Source organism: Carica papaya, chromosome 2 (assembly GCF_054855325.1).
Source record: "Carica papaya isolate Zhongbai chromosome 2, ASM5485532v1, whole genome shotgun sequence".
Classification (NCBI taxonomy): Eukaryota; Viridiplantae; Streptophyta; class Magnoliopsida; order Brassicales; family Caricaceae; genus Carica; species Carica papaya.
Window position 1 is genome coordinate 10,910,888 of NC_142310.1, and position 13,396 is coordinate 10,924,283.

Sequence of the window (13,396 nt, forward strand, 5' to 3'; positions counted from 1 at the left end):
CCGGACGGGGTATGAAGACTTTAAATGTTTTGGCGCTCATACCGGACGGGGTATGGGGACGGCCCGCTTCACCCTCATACCGGACAGGGTATTAAGATTTATTATTTGGTACCCATATCGGACGGGGTATGGGGACGACCTTGGAAATTAAGTTTGTTAAAGGAATAGTTCACGTGTAGTGGGGACCCCTATGGATCCCCATAGATACTAGTAGGCTGATGAAAAGGGGGCAACTGTTGTTTGATGATTGAAATATAAAAGTATGACATGTGCTATGTTACAGATTATGTATGAATTCATGATATCTATGATGTTATTGTTTCCGTAGGTCGTTTTTATAAATCTCACTGAGGTAAGTGGACGGTAAATGGTTTGATTATTGATAAATGAATTTGTTTAAAATTTTTGCTCTATTAGTTATTTTTGGTTTTCTACCAAGCTTTACTTCTGTGACAGTGATATAGTGTGACGTTCTTATTGGGTCAGTGTAACTCATTCCTTACTTAACCATTTCAGATCAGGAGGACTTGGTTCCCGAGCTTGATCCACAAGAAGACGGCGAGTAGATGCTTAGATGTCTTATAGTTTTCTTCATATTCTTTCATTTCTAATATTTTCTTTTGATGACTTATTCTTTGATATTATTTAGTACGTTTAAGTTATTGTGTAAAGGACATTGATTAGAACCTTTTATTTCACTTTCGCATTCAGATTTTTTATATACATTTCCTTTTAAATTTCCATGGTCATTACAAATAAAAATTTAATTTTTTGATAGTGAATATAAAAAATTACTTTAAAACTACAATTTTTTATTTATGATTATAAATGAAAAGAAAATCTAAAAATTATTTATTATATAATATTTATTATTATCATTTATATGACTTAAATAAAGTAAGTAAATAAATTTTATTAAGATCTATTTTCAGTTTTGATAATTTTTAAATAACTAAATAATTATTTATTTAATCAACTTACCTATTTCAATCATACTCTTATTAATATGTACTCGATCAATTTTTTTTTTTAAAGAAAATGCATAGTCGCATAATTTAACAAGTTAAATGTATAATCAAACAATAGGAACTAGGTTTCCTAGTGTAATAATTTAGTCCATTTTCATCAAAAAGAGGGTAGGATTTTTATTTTGAGTTTTTAATGGTAAAAACTCGAGATAATTTACCGAAATAAAATTTGTCTATCCCACCAATCATTTTGTTTTCAACTAAGAAATCAATAAAAAGAAAATTTGGATAACAACTAAGTAGAAAGATCACAAGGAGGTCCACAAAAAAATAAGAAATATCACTAAGGAGACATGTTTGAGCATGACTGTCTCAAGTCTGCAATCAAGGCTCAGATACCATACCAAGAAGGAATATATGTTGTATTAAAAAGAATAGATATCCTAGTAAGAAGATATTCATATTCAATATCTTGGCTCAGATACTTCATTTTCCATATATGTGACAAACATGAAAGATTATTAGTATTTAAATTATAACATCAGCCTCATAAAGGAGAGAATATTAAGCATAAACTATAAAAAAATTCATTGCCAAGTAAGAAATATGGTATTTGTATCAAACTCTATATATGAAACATTAGACATATGAAGTTTTACTTGACTAAATTATACAAAAACCATTGAGGTTATAGATGAAAGTGGCTGATAAAAACGAAAGGATATCAATTGCCTCATTTTTTAATGAATTTCAAGCCATTCTCATTAGAGTATCACTCCATAAATCTCATGAATCTGTCCCAATCACAAGGAGACCGCATTACGTACCTTGCATCCATTCCAGTAGACTTTTCCTTAATAAATTTGGCACTTATATCAGCTGATTGTAAAACCCCTTCCTCATCAGTCATGTAAAAACCAATGATATCACCAACTTCTCCAGTTGAATTAAGAACATAAGGTTGATTAAACTTGAATCTGGCCACACCATTTGTACCATCTCTGGACTTTATTAAGCACACATTTGGTATGGTTTGCTCACCAGTTCCCTTAATGCATTGAATATTTTGTTTCACCATCATGATAACTGGCCCAGGCTTAGGAGATTTATGTCTTATTGGGGCCGCCAGTGAACGAGACAGGTGTAAGGATTGGCCATTGAAAGAGAAGAGCATACATCTATGAATATCCCAAAATACAAGAGTTGCAAAAGGAAGAGGAGGTCAAGCATTGACAATCACAACAATAAGAACATTGAGAGCTTGATGAATGAAAAAAATTGCATCATAAGTAGATAAATTTTTTATTAAGTAATTAATTGAACAGATTATCCTCCTAAAACAATTTAACTTATAGTAATTGAAATGCCATTTTTATTTGACTAAAGCTAACAAAATAATAATTATGGCTAATGAGAGTATAGAGTTTTGCAGCAAGCTAGTATTAATGTTTGTTTAGTATCTTCTAATGGCTTTCCTTGTAATGAAGACATGTAACTTAAGAGGAAATAAATTGAACATGCAATCCAAATTTAGCTATGCCAAATCTATCTTTCACAAACACTATGAAACTTGAACGAGTTGTTCACAATTACCAAGCATAAGCAAATACCAATTTCTTCAATTGGCACATAATTGTTAAGAAGAGGGTGAACCTCCTCAAAAAGTGAAAGCTAAAATATCATAAGAAAATAAAATAGCATCCTACTACTTGAACTTAGAGGAAATATGTTGGTCTTAGTTAGAGGCATAATATAACAGTAAAAGATTTCTCCTTTTGGTGAGAAAGACCAGTGAGAGTTCTACAAAAATATATGCTTTAATTTATGATTTTGAAGTTCCCAAATAGAAAAGATTATAACTAACTTTTCTACTTCTATGCTTCTAGATAATTATTAGAAATTATAAAGGATAAACGCAATAAGAGATACTGGGGTTTGTGGAAGTGTAGATCGTGGAGTAGTTGGATTCATTGAGAATTCTTTGTTGACCGATTCTTTTGCTGGTAGTGGGCAGTTACTGGAGATTCTTGGGATTTTTTTATAGGCACCCGACTAGATCTTCTAAATGGGGGCTTATCATCACTCTCCCTTGAAAATAAACCTTGTCCTCAAGGTTTAAATTAAGAAAGTGGTCTCGTAATTCGTCTGTATTTTCTCAAGTTACATCAGCTACAAGAAGGTGCTTCTATTTAACTAGGCTTTCTTCTACTATTTGTGTGCCTTTTTTGAGCCAGTGGATATCCAGAATTTTTTTGGGTTGTAGGATGACGGTTCCATCTTCATTTGTTGCTGGTAGGTCTTTGATGGGGAATGTGTGGTCTCCAACTTATTTTTTGAGAAGGGAGACGTGGAACACTGGATGGATGCAAGAAGAGGGTGGTAACTTAAGGCGATATGCCACTGGCCCAATTCATACTTCGATCTGAAATGGCCCAAAGAAATGGCAAGCCAATTTTTGGATAACCCTCTTGAATACGGTTTGTTGTTAGTAAAGTTGAAGGCGTAAAAAAACCTAATCATCAACTTGATACTCCACATGGTAATGACGGTTATCTACTGATTGCTTCATACGATTTTGTGCTGCATATAAGTTATTCTTGAGTTTGATAAGAAGTTTATCTCAGGCAGTTAACTATTGGTCAACCTCATTCACAACTGTCATACCTTCCATATAGTGAGGGATGGTGGGTGGCGGTCTCCCATATAGTACCTGGAAGGGAGTCATGCCAATGGATGAGTGGTAGGTGGTGTTATATCAATATTTTGCCCATGGAAAGAAGAAGCACCATTTTTTAAGCCACTGATGTCCAAAGCATCAGAGATATTATTCGACACATCGATTGACTACCTTTGATTGACCATAAGTTTGAGGGTGGTAGGCCGAGCTCATCTTCAGTTTGGTCCTTGAATGTTTAAAGAATTCTTTTTAAAAATAACTAATGAAAATAGGGTCTCGATCACTTATAATGGAGCGAGACATGCCACAGAGCTTGATTATATTTTTTAGTGAATTTTTCTGCTACCCCTTTAGCGATGTACAAGTAACTTAATGCTAAGAAATGAGTGGATTTACTATGCCGGTCGATAACTACCAAAATAGTATTTTTACCCTGGGAAGGTGGAAGGCTTTTAACAAAATCCATGGTAATGTCATCCAATACCTGACACAGAATCGGTAGAGGTTGTAAGAGCCCAACTATAGACAAAGTTTTGGACTTAGCTCGTTGACATGTCTCACACAGCATACATAATCTTGGATGGTCCGTCTCATGGAAGGCCAAAAGAATTACTGCACTAATCGTTTATAGGTATAGAGAATACCAGAGTGACTGCCCATAGGAGAATCATGATAAGCTTATAGAAGCAGTCGAACTATACGGGATGTAGGAGGAATGATAACTCGGTGTTTGTAGTATACTAGTCCATTTTTTTCTTGATATGGTTGACCTGGTTATTCTCTTGCTTTTTTTACAATTTTTTTGGACATAGAGGTTATTTTCGGATTCCTTTCTGATCTAATCCCATATAGTTGTGTTGGCAGTAAAGAGAGCATGTATGATAGGATTATGAAGTTGTCGAGATAAGGCATAGCCACTTGGTTTTCTTTGTCTGGCTTATATAATATCTCATAATCATAACTGAACAACTTAGAGACCTATTTTTGATGTTATAGGGTGGTGATTCGTTCGTCCATCAAGTACTTCAAACTGCATTGATCAGTTTTGATAAAAAAATTTGCACCCCAATAGATACAGCCTCCAAGTTTGAATGACGACGATGATGGCCAGCAACTCTTTGGCATAGGTGGACCACAATAACTTGGATGCTCTTAAAGCAAGGCTTATATACGTAATGAGCTTGCCCTGTTGGGTGAGGACTGCCCTAATTCTTTCTCTGGATGCATCAACTTCGATGGTAAAGGCTTCATTGAAGTTGAGGAGTGCTAGAGTAGGGTGGGTGGTCATGGCATGCTTAAGTTCAGTGAAGGTGGTTTCTGCCTCAGTGCTTCAATTGAAGGACCCCTTTTCGAGTAAGTTAGTGAAAGGACGAGCCATTATTCCATAATTCTGTACAAACTTGGGATAATACCCTGTGAGTCCTAGAAAACCTTGAAGCTCTGTGATTGTAGTAGGTCTCAGCCATCCTAACATGGCTTGAATTTTTCATTGGTCTATTTTGACACCTTCTGAGGTAATGATATGGCTGAAATATTCTAGCTCTTGACTCCCGAATGTGCACTTCTTGAGCTTCACAAAAAACTAATGATGTCTGAAGACCTCAAAAACTGACTGGACATGGGCAAGGTGCAATTCCTAGCTTGCATTATAGACTAGAATATCATCAAAGAAAACCAGAATAAACTTCCATAGGTATGGTCGAAAAATTGAATTCATAATAGCTTGAAAAGTAGAGGGTACCATACATAGACCGAAAGACATTACCAAATACTCATAATAGCCATTGTGGGTTCTGAACGTGGTCTTGGGTATGTCTTTAGGGTCAACCCGGACTTGATGATACCCCGTAGTGAGGTCCATGTAGCTCATCCAACATATCTTATACTGTCGAAATATGGAAACAGTTCTTGATGGTCACTATGTTGAGGGCTCGGTAATTGGTACAAAACTACCAAGTCTTTTCCTTTTTGCGTACTAACAGCACCAACGATGAGAATGGACTCGTACTTGGCCGAATGAGGCCACTTTTGAGCATGTCAAACACTTGTCTTTCAATATTTCTGAAAATAGGAATACCGGTACGAGCGTACATTGATTGGTTTAGTGCCATATTTGAGGGAAATTCGGGGTCAATGTCTCTTCGATGGGGGAGCTGTTTGGGTTCCTCAAATAGATCAGAATTTTGGTCAATTAGTTGCTGCAGCTCAGGCTGCTCAACTGGAGAAGGGGCCTGATTTTCTGCTATAAAACAGACAGCATATACAGAGTGCTGCTCAGCCACAAACTTGCTAAGTTCCTCCAATGAAGCCACCTAGAGTGGCGGGGCACCTAGGCCACATAATCACCACATCTGATTCATTAAGAGGAATTCCATTGTCATTTTCCTCCAATCATAAACAAAAGTCCCCAAAGATTCTAGCCATTGAACTCCTAAAACAACATCAAGCGCAATTAATGGTAATGAGTAAAAAGTTAAGGAGAACGGGAAACCTTGAAGGGAGATTGGCATGTGCTCGAAGTGGCTGAAGCATTTTATTAGATCCCCGTTAGCCACCTTGACCGAAAATCTAGGCATCGGGATCATATGGAGCTATAAACGGCCTGTAATTTAGTCACTGATAAAATTGTGGGTAAACCCACTGTTGATGAGGGCGATGACTTTTTACCATCGAATGAAAGCTAGTACTTTCATGGTTCAGGTTATGGACCATCCGGTGAGGGCGTGGAGAGAGATTTTTGGGTCCTCTACCTCGACTTCTTTTTTTCAAAAACTTCCTCTTTCGAGAAGTAGTAGCTGCAGTTTGCAGCATCGATGGCCCGCAGAGAACTGCTCATTGTAGTTGAAACATAATCCCTACACTCGCCGCCATTACATCTCATCCTAGGAGATGTGTTTTACTGTGTTCTGGGTTGCTAGGGTTTGCTGAGTTCGCCTGGTTTGTGTGTTGGGGACTATGGGGTTTGCAAACGAACCAGTCACGAACTGTTCGGGTCGGTTCATCTTTTTTTAGCACTCCACCTATTCTTCACGCATATGGGTCAGGCTGATAGCATCCTTAAGGGTCCTAGGCTGGAGCATCTGGATCCCGTCAATGAGTTCAAGCTTGAGCTTGCCAATGAAAGCCCCCACCAAGACCTTTTGGGTCCATCCCCGGACTTGATTGCCCAACTTCTCAAACTCTTGCTGGTACTCCCTTAACGGCCCAGTTTGTTTGATGTGGATCAAGGCCTCATCACAGTCTTCAAACTCGGTCGGCCCAAAACATACCCATAATTCATCTTTAAAACTGGCCTAATCCATAACCCGACCATCTTTTTTGTACACCATGCTGAACCACTACCACCAGCAGTTGGCTTCCCCTCCGAGATGGAAGGAAGCCAGAGTGACGCGGTGGTGTTCAGCCATTGCCTAGAAGTCAAGAAATTGTCCCACTCTATTGAGCCATTCAGTAGGGTCGTCGTCGCTAAATGAGAAAAACTCGAGTCGGGTCAATCTTAGGAAGGTCGGTACCCTACATTTTTCATGTTCTACACCTTCGTAAGGTCTAGGCAAAGCGGTCCCGGTTGGCTATGGTGATTGCTGTTGTACCCATATCGGCTAGAGGCGATCGAGTGCGAGAGTCTGTTGAAATTTTTTTCCAGCATCCACATTTGCTCTGTTAGCCCAAGCTCCATGTGGCAAAAACTGTCTTACAAACCGCCGAATCCAGCTTCCAAGCTCTCGATGCACTCCTTGTCGGTAGCCATAACAACTGTGCTCTGATACCAGATGTTGGTCCTAGTTAGAGGCACAATATAACAGTAAAAAATTTCTCCTTTTGACGAGAAAGACAAGTGAGAGTTCTGCAAAAATCTATGCTTTCATTCATGATTTTGAAGTGCTTAAATAGAAAAGATTACAACTGTATTTTCTTTCTATGCTTCTAGATAATTATCAGAAATGATAAAGAATAAAAACAAAAAGAGATACTGGGATTTATGGAAGAGTATATCGTGGAGTCGTGGGATTCACTGAGGATTTTTTGTTGATTAATTCTTTTGCTGGTAGTGGGTAGTTACTGAAGATTCCTGGGATTCTTGATAGGCACCCGACTAGATCTTCTGGATGGGGATTTATCAAAATAAGAATAATAGGTTAAAAAGAAGAGAATTAAGTGAAGAGAAGACAATAGGAAGAATAGTAGTACTTGAGCATGATTTGTGAGAGCAATATGAGACTGGAGACATAAATGCAAGGGACTGAAGGGTTGCCATTACTCGTGCAGACTATAGACAAAGAGAAAGAAATAGAGAAAAAGAGAGAGAGAGAGAGAGAGAGAGAGAGAGAGAGAGAGAGAGAGAGAGAGAGAGAAAGAGAGAGAGAGACACTAAAAAGGAAATGGTAATGTAGTCTGTGTTAATTTAACTATACAAGTAGTAGCATACATGTGCAGGACTAGGGATGCATGTGCAAACACATATCTGCATGCAACATAGACTCACACACATGCAGTAACATGAAGGTGCTTAAAGCCTCAAGCAAACACAGTTTCTACACATCATCATATTTTATCTAACAAATTCTAAAAAAATGAAGAATATAAAAATGTGCATCAATTTCTACTATTTAGTGTTGGATAATGAGAGAAAAATTATGAATAAGCTATTTTAAAAATTTTCAAAAGATTATAATAAGAAAACAAGTGTAGAAACTATTATACAATTTATTCCATAAGAGAGAGGTAAAGATTAATTCCTCTAATCACCTTCTACATAACTCTAATCATAATCTACTCATACAACGACTAGACTTCCAGATTTTTTTCTTTTTTTCTAGTATGGAGTGTCCATCTCGGTGCCTTATTTTCCTCATCAGACTTCCAAATTTTTTTTCTTTTTTTTTCGATTTGGAGTGTCTATCTTGATGCCCTATTTTTCTCATTAATTTTTTTGATTTTTTCATTTTTTTTGGTCTGGAGCGTCCATCCCAATGCCCTATTTTTCTCATCAAATTTTTAGAGTTTTTTCTTTTTTTTTTTCGGTTTAGAGTGTCCATCCCATTGCCCCATTTTTTCCATATTTCTTCTAACAATATTCCTAAATATCTCTAGTTTTCTCCCTAATCTCCAATATCTAGTTGGTCAAAAGGAACTTCACAAACCCTATTTGCATTCCAATTTTCAAATCTTCAAAAACAACATATATACATTTAAAAAACACAAACATAAAAACCTGAATATTCAAAGCAAAAAGCAAGATAATCACTAGTTACCTTGGTTGAAAGAATGAGAGGTGAAGCAAGATAATACAGATGATAGAATTGAAGAACCAGAAGCAGAAGATGGAAGCTGTGGTGAAAAAAAAGCATTTCGGCTTTGAAGAAAAAGAAAATTGGAGTTTTATTAAGAGTATAAATGGAATTAACAAAATATGGTGAGGGTATAAATGGAAGAAAAATATGTTACTATCAAAAACTAACGATTAGGTAGTTTGCAAAATTAGCCAAAACAAGGGTTAAAATTATCATGAAATATCATGCAATAATCATACCATCTATTTGAAGTGGATTCAAACAAGATAAAACCATGACATTACAATACTATACATTAATTACTCATCATTCAAACAAAGCATTAAAGTTTATGGGCATATGTAATAATAGAGTTCCATTGGATCATTGGTTATATTCACACTTGCACATAATGATTTAATAGATTTCATTTTTATTAGATTTGTAACTTTATCCTTTACAATAAGGATTTGGATAAGTTTTAAAGAGTATTTGCTTTCGCTTATTTTTATTAATCAATAATAGTTTATAAACTCTCTTATAACATTTTATTTTTTATGCATTTTTAAAAAATTTGTTAACTATCTACTTTTATTTTTGAGTGTTAATTTAAAAAATATTATTGTTAACTATAACATAATATTGAATTGTTTCTTCTAAATTTATAAAACTATAGACATTCTAATATTTCTTTCACTTTTTACTACATAATAAATTATTTTTCAATCAATGAATTATTTAATTATTTATAATTTTATCTTGTCAAATAATATAATTTTCCAAAATATTACTAAATTATAATTCAGTACCAAGACAAAATAAAAAATAAAAGTTGATTTGATAATTAATATTTTAATAGTATTTAATATATTTAAGTAATTAAACTTATGAAAAAATATTTTATTTATTATAAATAAATGAGTTTTTATCTTAATCATATCAGAAATACTTTATAAATTATATCTTTATCAAATACATAAATAAAAAATGTAATGTTATAAACTTTTGTTATCCAAATATCTTTTTTATAAGATACTACCAAATACATTAACAATTTATTACAAACTTACTATAAGGTAACAGATACATCTTATTATAGACTTTTATAAAGTATTTCCAAACATTAGAACAAAAATAAACAAAAATAAAAAAATATATATATATTTAACACACTTTTCATATATCTTCAAAAAACAATATTAGTTTGCACACCATATTATATAAATACAAAAAAAAAAAATCAGTCACTGAAGAAGCAAATGGCAAAACATTAGAACACTCACGGGTCATCCACTCTGCAACATAAGCAAATTAAAAAAATTAAGAAAAAAGAACACATGAACTACTCAATCCCAACTCATATAATCAAATTTGGTCACACTCTCTGCTCTCGAAATTCTTTGACGAAGAAAAAACGATCACTGGCGAGCAAACAAGTCTGAGTGTTCGATGACGAGATTTCCAAATCCCCACTTTAACCCTAATCCTCGCCTTCACATACACATCCAACTCCACCTTCCCCACCGCCTTGTCATGGTTCAGATCCCTAGCTGTCGGTGCAGCCAACGCCAAGTTCTCAGCCACGACCTTTGCCTCCATCCGAGTCACATTGCGGCGCGGCTGACGAAATGGGTCGATGGTGTTGAACGCCACCGTCTGGTCATTAAAAGCAATAGAGACTTCGATTGAGTCGTAGTAGACGGAGACTCTGGTGTTGGGATTATATGATCTCAAGAAAAACTCGAAGGTGGCATTCAGATGGTTGTTATTGAGTTTGTAATCTTTGATTGATGGGTCTTCAATGGTGTAAACCAGGCGTTTGGGTCTGACGATTAACCAGGTGATGAGTACTGCTACACCCACCAGGATGATTAGGGTGAGGATGACAATGGCGATGAAGCGAAGTAGGCTTCTCTGTTTTGGTGGGTTGTTGGTTGTAGTTGCAGGCATTTTTGCAGAGATGAACGATCAGAAGGTAGAGGATTATGGATGGAAAGAAATTAGGGGGTAAGGGGTATATAACATAAGAGATTGATCATTGGGTTTGTATAATTTTATTGAAGGTACTTTTTGTCTTTAACATTTCTTGTGGCAAACTCAAGACATCTAACCAAATATTCAGATTCAATTTTGATTGTTCTTTGCTTCTGCTTTTGATGTTCTAAGATTCATTTACAGACTGGTTCTTCTTTTTTTCTTCTTCTTCTTCGGAAAGTAACATCCTTGCAAATTTGGGTTGTATAAAACTCTAGTAGTGTTTGCTATATCGCTCTCCTTTTACTTAATAGATTTAAAATGGTAACATTCACTTTTACTGTTTAAAATTTCTCATATACTATTTTTTCTTTCAAAATTCTCTTGCCATGTGTATCTTCATTTTGAATTGCTGATGTGAGCACAACGTTGGTGCCATGTCATCATCCACGTCATCATTTTCTTAATAATTATATTATTAAATTAATTTTAATTAATTAATTAAATCAATAAATTAATTTTAGTTATTCTTCTTCTTCACTGAAGAAGACGCAGGCCAGGATTTACACCACCTCTTCCTTTTATCTTTTTTGTTTCCCCTTTTTTTTCTTCTTTCTTCTCCCCCACAACATAGCAAGGGTGTGGTTTCTTTTTTTATAATTACATACATATACCCCATATATATATATATATATGTATGCCAGACAATTCTTCTTCCGTATCTTCTAAAACTCCAAACCTTAGCCGCCGACTTCTCTGATTTTCCCGTACGCGAACAGTCAACTCTGGCCGCCAACCTCCCCAATATACGTACCCGGCAAATTGCTTTTGCTGGTATATATATGGATATGTATATGTATACCCAGCAAATTGCTAGGCCCAATCGTAAAATACATTTTTAAATATATATATATATATATATACAATATAAAATATATGGATATATTATATGAAAATATAATTTATTTTTTATTTTTTATTTTATATTATATTTATAAATTTATAACTATTTATATTGTTAGAAAATTAGAAGTAATTTTAATACGGAAGCAATAAGATAAAATGCTAATTTTTCTATCCATAGAAAATAATTATTAATGTATTTTGTTTTCTTTCGCATGCTATTACAATTTCGAATAGTTTTTATACCGCAAAATCCAAATCTGCTTATAGTTTAATTTAACGTGAGAGAGAAAATGACAATATATATTTTTTTGAATGTTATTTGCTTTCTTAAGTTAACAGAAATAAATTTTTTCTCCCTTATATACATGCCAAGAGTCATATCTTTTTGCAAGAAGAGTTTCTCTCTTATAGACTTGACGAATGGTCGTATCTTTTTACGATAAGTGTTGTGGATGTTTTTAATTTTATACAATATCTTCTACTCAGCCACACAAGCCACACTAACCACAATATACTACCACATCAATATATCTCTCATACTTCATACAAGATATGAGGTGTGCGGCCAAAAGGCAACAAGTAATATTATATTAAGTCACCATATAATTAACATAATACTTTTATATTTATAATATCTTAGATCATTTGAACATCACCGTTAGCATATACTATCCCTCTATGTTATAATTATATTACTTAGTTATATACAAAATATAATTGTCTGAGGTTATATAATGATATCATAAATATTCTTCCTTAAACACTCATAACAATCCATTTCAACTTGACTGCTTTCCTAACATGCTCTGCTGGACCGTATAGGTCATGGCCCTTGGAAATATATTTGTAGCACCCGGAAAGGAGGAAAAAAAAAAAAAAAAAAAAAAAAAAAGGGGGCCACGTCAGCAGCCACGTCAGCAGTCCCGGCTAACCGGGGCCTACCACGTGGCAAGACCGCGTCACTCCGAAAGGAGCCACGTTGGCGATCCGCGTGGGTGCGATCCGACGGCCCAGATCAATCGCGCGATCGGACGGCCCAGATTCAAACGCACGGACGGCCTAGATTCAATCAAAAACGAACGGCCCAGATTAAAACGAAATGAACGGCTGTGATCAAAAGGCAAGGGGTTATAAATAGAACCCCCACACCAGACCACAAACCCTAGCCGCCCGCCGCTCGCCGGAGAAGACGAACCAGAGGCCGACCGCCGCCACCCGCCGCCGCACCGGGAAAATTTCCGACCGCCGATCGAGGTAAATTTCATACCCCCGACTCGTTTTTCTCCGCTGATTCCTCCTATGGCCAAATTGAGGTCGAAATCCCGGCCAAACGGCCGGAATACGCGTCCGAAACCCAGCGGCGCCGCCGCGCCCCTCTTGGTTTTTGCCTCCGACGAGGTCCTTCCCGGCCTCCGTTCGATGCAATTTTTATATCACCGTGATCACCATTCTTTTCTCTACAGGTTGACCGAAGCCAAATCACCAAAACACGAACCTCGCCGGAGAGCCGCCGTACCCGAGAGCGCCGCCGTCGGTAAGCTCCGCTTTTCCGTAATTTTTGGCCCCCCCGGGGGCCCTAGGGTTGTTTTCTGACAAGGACC

General features: G+C 36.0%; 1 protein-coding gene and 1 long non-coding RNA gene across 4 annotated transcripts; both read right to left on the reverse strand.

Annotated features, from left to right (window-relative positions):
- Positions 1 to 1,532: 1,532 nt before the first annotated feature.
- LOC110815545 (uncharacterized) lies at positions 1,533 to 7,966 on the reverse strand. 3 transcript variants are annotated; one of them, XR_015816964.1, is made up of 2 exons: positions 6,137 to 7,966; positions 1,533 to 2,146 (listed from the first exon to the last, which is right to left on the reverse strand). It is a non-coding gene; the product is annotated as an uncharacterized LOC110815545 (long non-coding RNA). The 3 variants fall into 3 exon arrangements; XR_002539853.2 differs by having other exon boundaries at positions 1,533 to 5,996; XR_002539854.2 differs by having other exon boundaries at positions 5,411 to 7,966.
- A 2,094-nt stretch (positions 7,967 to 10,060) lies between these two features.
- On the reverse strand, positions 10,061 to 10,939 carry LOC110815586 (Late embryogenesis abundant (LEA) hydroxyproline-rich glycoprotein family). The gene has a single exon (XM_022043423.2). The coding sequence runs from the start codon at positions 10,863 to 10,865 to the stop codon at positions 10,281 to 10,283; it is 585 nt and encodes a 194-aa protein (XP_021899115.1). The 5' UTR covers positions 10,866 to 10,939; the 3' UTR covers positions 10,061 to 10,280.
- Between the last annotated feature and the right edge of the window lie 2,457 nt (positions 10,940 to 13,396).

What these genes read in the sequence shown, in the direction of transcription:
- LOC110815586 (XM_022043423.2), bottom strand. Translation starts at nt 10,865, where the DNA reads ATGCCTGCAACTACAACCAACAACCCACCAAAACAGAGAAGCCTACTT.